The 7051-nt window shown below is 26.4% G+C and overlaps 1 protein-coding gene across 2 annotated transcripts; it reads right to left on the bottom strand.

Moving 5' to 3' along the window:
- Window positions 1-18: 18 nt before the first annotated feature.
- On the bottom strand, window positions 19-4284 carry LOC107168611 (GRIP and coiled-coil domain containing 88 kDa). Of its 2 annotated transcripts, none has more exons than XM_089228389.1 (10): window positions 3808-4284; window positions 3620-3732; window positions 3427-3558; window positions 2957-3361; window positions 2721-2885; window positions 1338-1476; window positions 1038-1255; window positions 753-965; window positions 480-685; window positions 19-421 (listed from the first exon to the last, which is right to left on the bottom strand). In XM_089228389.1, exons 1-10 carry the CDS (start codon window positions 3881-3883, stop codon window positions 238-240), a joined length of 1851 nt encoding a protein of 616 aa, XP_089084515.1. In that variant the 5' UTR covers window positions 3884-4284; the 3' UTR covers window positions 19-237. The 2 variants fall into 2 exon arrangements, with proteins under 2 accessions (XP_089084515.1, XP_089084514.1); XM_089228388.1 differs by having other exon boundaries at window positions 480-691; window positions 3808-4283.
- Between the last annotated feature and the right edge of the window lie 2767 nt (window positions 4285-7051).

Here is a 7051-nt window from a genome sequence, read left to right as displayed (position 1 = left end):
AAAAACAAAATATCAATAATTAATCACAATGCCGTGTAATTCAATAAGTTTACACGCTATTTTTTAAAGAAATAACAATTATATAAGTATTTTTAAACAGTATTATTTAGTTAAATTAATTAAAACTGGAATAAAAACTTAAATAAAAAAATAAAATAGGAAATATTTAATATATAACGCATTAAATAATCTCACTCAATAATCATGCAAAAAAAAAAAAAAAAAAAAACATAGTATTTATTTGCTTTGTGATAGACTTTTAATAGCCTTCTCTGTTTCACTATCAGAAAATTTCAAAACTGCTGCTATTGCATTTACCATATGTTTTCGAATTTTATCATCAGCTGTAAGAAAATAACTCAATGTCACATTTTTCAGATATTCTAAATTAGCACCTTCTCTAGATTTACAAGATTCAAGTCTGAAAAAAAAAATTTTCTATTGTTTTTGTAAGAATATTAAATAAATAAAATTAATACCTTATTAACTGTTGGTTTAGTTTATCAACATCTGCTTTATACTGCTGCTGCATATCAGCTGTACTTTTTTGTAAGTCTCTATACTTGGATTCTATTTTAGACTTGGACTTTCTAAATTTGGATATCTCCATATCTTTCAGGGCTAATTCGTGCGCATAATGAAGCAGATGCGATCCTTTTTTGTTAGATTCTTCATCCAAATATTCCTGGAACTATATACATACAAAAAAAAAACACACAATTATAATTTTGAATATGCAAAAGATTACTTACCTCTTTTCTTGAACCAGTTGAGGAATGGGATGTTTTTCTATTATATTTTGTAGAATGTAGAGTTTCACGTAGGGTATTTAGCTCCAGTTCTTTTTCTAACACAAGTTCTTGTGCTTTATCACGTTGTCTTAATAATTGCTGTTCTAGAATTGATGTTCGTTTACGCCATTCCAAATCATTTGTCATATATTTTTCTTTCCAACTATTATTTTCCTATAAGAAATAAATTGATAACATACTTGTTAATGATTTTGTTAAATATAACAACAATACAAATCGATGTACTTCATTATCTTCTTCTAATTTTTCTTTGTACTTGCGTTCCAGCTGATCTCGTTCAAATTGTAGTGTATTAACTTGTTGTTTTAGACTTTTTACTTGATTTAATAAAACTGAATTATCTTGCTTGGAAGACGAATTATTTTCATCTTGTTGATCTGAATATTCAATGTGTTTCATTTTATAATTGTAAATATCAAGATCAAAATCTTTTAATATTATATCTACAAAACAAATTTATAATTGTTAAAAAAATTTTAAATTTTGATTAAAATAAATTGATTTATTATAATATATTTTATTTGCCTTCAATATTTAAAGGGACTTCTGATGTCTTGGCTAAATTTAATAAAAGAGTTTTAAAGTGTTTAAATTTTTCAACTATTTCAGATACAGTGTACTCTTCATCATTTTCATTTTCTATTTCTAATTTTTGTATTTGTTCCTATTAAGAAAACAATTCAAATATAATTAGTATACAGTATAATCTATTTAACAAATCTATACTTTTATTGTGATGGTGTGGGATTTAATGTTTATAAATTATAAGTAATGAATAACTCTACAGGTGTTCAATTTAAATAGTAATTATCTTTACAACTTAAATTTTTTAATAAATAATATAATGTTACTATATATTCTTAACATAAGATTATCAATAAAATCCTATTAATAAATTTAATTGTTTGCAAAACTGTAATTTACAAATATTATTTATTTTTAGGCACTATTTAGTGGTATTCTGCCCAACTGGATAATATGATGATAGTAAAATTTATCTTTTATATACTTTAAATAATTAAATATACTTTAAAAATAATCTAATCAAAAAATTAGAGTAAAACAATTAATTTGTCACCTATATAAAGTACATAATGACAATCCAGTTTGCAAACCAAAAAATAAATAAAATTGTGTTAGGTTTGTGATACATATAAAAAGTTAAGTATGTTATTTATTGTATGAAATTGATAGCCAATAGTTACCAAAAAAATCCATTAGCTATAATCTCTCACGAAAGAAAGTATCACATCTTAATGAAGTTCGGTTTTTCTTGTGGAGCTCAGTCTCATTCACAAAACAGTACTATTCTCTCATGGGACAGACTAATAGACTGTAGACATTAATTTAATATTAATATTGCATAATATTACATTATGTTTTATGCTGTACACATTTTAGGCATAAATAAAAATTTACATAAGCTGCTTATTAGGTATACGCAGATAATTGATACAATCACAATATTGAAACAAATTGCCTCGGGACAGACGGCCTTATATACCATATAAACGCATGTATAAACCAATTGCTTATTAGAAACAATCTGTTAACTGACAAATCAACAACAGCTTCTACTGTATTGCCAAAACTAGATGCATATGTATTAATATTTAATAATCTAAATAACACATTTTGAATTTGAAAAACAAAGTTTTCAAGAAGAAACATTAGTTTAATATTATTATTATTACTATATTAATACATTTGCATTGTTTCATAATAGTTAAGTAATGAGATCTGAATAAAATAGACAATGATACACTCAACAAACTACTTATAGTTTATTCACTTCACCTATACATGCTAATTAATATTGATAATATACTTTTTGTGTATTTAAAATCTTGGGTTATTAACTGGACAATCACATGCACAACGTTAAGATAAATAAAAATATAACAAAACCTTTAATGATTGTATTGTCAGTTCATCTTGATGTCTAATTTTATCATAAACACCAATTGAATTTGAAAGTTCTGTCAAACGTGTTTCTAAATTTGAAACTCTCACTTCATGTGCAATTGCAAGTTCTCTGGCTCGATTTTCTGCATCTGTTGCTCTTTGTTGTTCCTGTAGAAGAAAAAATAAGTACTCACTACAATCAAATATTGATTAAATATTTTTAAAGCTTCATTTGTTACTTGAGAAATGGCAATCGAATGGTTCTGTCTCACTGCTTTAACTTCATGTCGTAACTGAGATAACATATTTGATGTTTCATCTTCCCTATACTTTAGTTTATGTTTAATTTCTTTCAGTTCATTCTCCATATCTTGGGCTACTTTTTTTAAGTTTTCATTTTCTCTGTGCAAATGTACAACTTCTTTTTGTAAGCCATCTGCTAACGATTCAGATTGTTCCTTTTGCCTACGTTCTTCAGCCATTAACTTTTGTAATTCTCTCATCATAACTCCGTGGTCATTAAATTCTTTTTCTCGTTGTAATCGCTCTTTATTAAACTTTGCTTTAATATTTTCCATCTCTAATCTTTGAAGTTTTTTTAGTGTATCCATTTTATTATTCAACTCTTTGTTCGATTTTTCAAGCTATAATAAAATTTAAAGCCATTGCTTTGATAATTACATACAATAATACTAATTATCAAATATACCTCATATATTTTATTTTGAAGGTGTTGTTTTTCATCAGCTGCAATTTCTTCAGCTTCATTTTTTTCTCGCTGTAAACTAGCTATAGTATTAACTAAATTGATAAATCGTGACTGTTGAGAATCATTAGATACCTGTCAAACATAATTTATGATTTAAATGCACGCAATTGTAAGAATTATAAATTTATTATACCTCAGAAGTATCAGTCTCTGATGCATCTTCTTTGTCATAGTTTGAGGATGCCTTCAATGTATCTTCTAAAGCTTTTTTTTCTAATGTCAATTTCTTATACGCAACTACCAAATCTAATAAAAATAGTACACAAATAAATTGAAATATTTGTACCCCATAGAACGTAAAATATATTTTAAAAATGTTACTGTGCAAATTCTTTTTGTATTTTTCTAATTCAGACTGTTCATTTATAGATGACTGACTATTTTCTTTCTGTTCCATCTTAGGCTTTTAGCATAATACAACAATATGGCGTTAATTGAAATATATAAACTTTTATTTTATAAATATAAGTTTAATTTAAGAACAGATAGACATGAACACAGTTTGTAATTTATGAGTAACAAAAAAAAAAACCTTTTATTACAATTGAATATTATTTATAATGTAACAAAATATTTGTGAATCAAGAAGGGCGTCTTCAGTTCCAACAGAAAGTTGCCAAGTGTCTTGAATAGTTGAATATAGATACCGATAAGATTTCGTAAATGAGAATTAGAGATTTAGAGCGATTAAGTCATACTGTCATAGCCCATAGATGAGGTTTGAGATTTTTAAACTTCACTATTTTGGTTATTAAAAATATAATATTTTTGCTACTAACTGTAGTTGTCATCAGCATTTCGTAGACTATTATCAAAAAACATATTATGATAAGAGGAATACCAACATTACGTACATTAAGTTGCCTATACATGACATTTGAAGGTCGATTTCTATAGTGCATACTGTATATACCATTGAGTTACTCAATAATGGTATATCTGTATATTTTAATATTTTCATTCCAACTAAATTTTACTTTTCCATTCTCATTATCCGAGACCGATTACTTACAAGTCAACCGCCATGGAATATGGTGATGTCCAAGTGTCTAATAATCCGGTTCTTGTAGGAAATCTATTCCATTATTCTTTCTGCAGAATGAAAACGAGAATAACGAAATGAATAAATATAAAATTATAAAAATTATATGGGCACAACAAAAAAATGTGAGTATAAATACATATTATTTGCATTATTTTATACTATCTAATAATTAATAAGGAAGTACGATTTATGAGTACTTCACAATTAGTTATATATTTATATAGTAATATCCATTTGTTTGTATAAGCATTAAAACAATGCACAATGTTGGTTATTTTTCGTGTAGATATTATAACGGTAACATTTGTACCTACCTATTCATTTTACATTTGTTAAATCCAAGTCTTAAATCCAAAATATCTATGTAAGTGCACTCGCCCTGGGACTATCACTATAATATGTAATAATATACTCCCATATTAACATAATTAGGGTATTAATATTAAGATTTAAAAATGCAGGTACTTGCATATGAATAGTAATAATATTGCAGATGCCCCTTCTGCCTGTACTTCTATTTATGACATAAAAACCAACAACCATTCGCAATTATTTATTGAGCACGAAATCACAATATGAGTAAGTACCATACAGCCACTCACCATCATGACGCCGTGACGTCTCTTGTTTGTTTATCACATTGTTATTATTTACACATAAATTATTTTACTTAACTCACCTTTATATGAAATATAATCTGACGATATATCGATAAACGACCCGACACCTATAGGTGGTATGATATTTTATTTAGGTGTGAAAACGCATTTCGTGTAAACAATATTATAATTGTATTTACTTATATACCTGACTAACTACTATAATATAGTATGTGTGAACGTATAGATAGCATGACAAATCGTCGAATAAAATTTGTATTTACTTGTAAGTTGTAATACTGTAGAGTGGATATTATTTTTTTTTAATCCATTTAAAATTTTTATGACGTAATGCTACGGATAACGGATATTCGAAGTAAAAATTTGTTTCTGCGAAATAATAAAAATCGGATTCTATAACATCGTTTCGGTATATTATCATTCAACAACTGAAAAAACGCGGGTAACGTAGTGAAAATAGTACAGAAAAGACGTTCTGATACCAACGTCCAACACATAATATACCTATATAATAAATATATTATATAATTACTTACATAGTTACATAGAGTACATATATAAATTCACGTTGCGTGATGAATTTTTATAGGGGTGGAGAGGGATTTTAGGATACAATGTTTCGAGTATCTCTATAATATACATATATTCTAAAAATGGTAACTAAAAAAATTTACAGAGCAGGCTAAACAAAATTCTGGAGATCTATAACCCCCTTGGCCCCCTCCCATTTTATGCCTTTATATATATATGAATAGAAAATATACCTTAAAGGATAAAATAATAAAAAAGTACGTCTGAGCCTATTATATGTTTTTACTATTAGGTATAATTATTTTGAGTATATACCGTATTATATGGTTGTAGTTAGTTAAGCTCTCGAAAAAGCCACAAAAAAAACAATATATATATCTATAGGTACAATATGCAAAATAAACTATACGCATCTATATTATATACCGTGAATAAAAGTACAAAATATCCTCTTTTTAATTGTTATTGTTTTATTTTTATCCACATTAAAATCTGTTGAATAATGTATTTCGTCGGTTGACCCTGTTATACGACGCAATTTCACGCAGTGGGTATGTTTAAAAAACGAGACTTTGACACTAATAAGCTCCGTGCACAATTATTATTCTATATAATTTTTTAGATTTCAGAGCATGCACCAAGTGCCTACCCACTTACACTGTAGCGTCATTTGGTATATTATACTATATCGTATGCCTGCCTGTATATACATTTTTTCTACACTTTTTAATAATGTTCGTTATAGATATTTCAAATAATCCTACAATTTATTGTACTATCATTCTCAACTTATGTGCACTACTGCATCCTTAATTTTGTATCTATATTAAAATTTGAACGAGCAGTGTTTGGGTTATTAAAATGTATATCGTATATGGTATACTAAAATAATATTAGTCCTTATTAATTATGGTTTTACAAAATATAAAATAGACATAATATTAGATCTAGCATCTAGACATCGAGTATTTATAACATTTAGACAATTTTTATAAATTATAAAATGTTCTTAGATAAATATTAATAAATTTATTAACATCCTTAAATCATTATACCCCTTATAATATCATTTGACTTCATTTATCGTGGATAAATTATCTTTAGGTACTCCTTATTATATTAATTTAAAAACTCAAAACATTTTCACTTGACTTTCTGTGTAGAATTTATACAATAATATCGAAATTTAAAAAAAAGGCATCTAGCTGTACACCTTAATACATGCTAATGGTAGGTAATAATAATAGTATAAATTACACATGACACATATATTCATAAATAATGATATGTATACAGTTCGATACGTATTTATTATAGTAGTTTTTTTCATCATGGTTCATAATTTCATAATAAATAATAATTGACGTTT

The sequence above is a fragment of the Diuraphis noxia genome, unplaced genomic scaffold (genome assembly GCF_037042655.1).
Source record: "Diuraphis noxia isolate RWA-SAM2 unplaced genomic scaffold, SU_Dnox_SAM2 contig0005, whole genome shotgun sequence".
Lineage (NCBI taxonomy): Eukaryota > Metazoa > Arthropoda > Insecta > Hemiptera > Aphididae > Diuraphis > Diuraphis noxia.
This window is presented reverse-complemented; position numbering and strand designations above follow the sequence as displayed.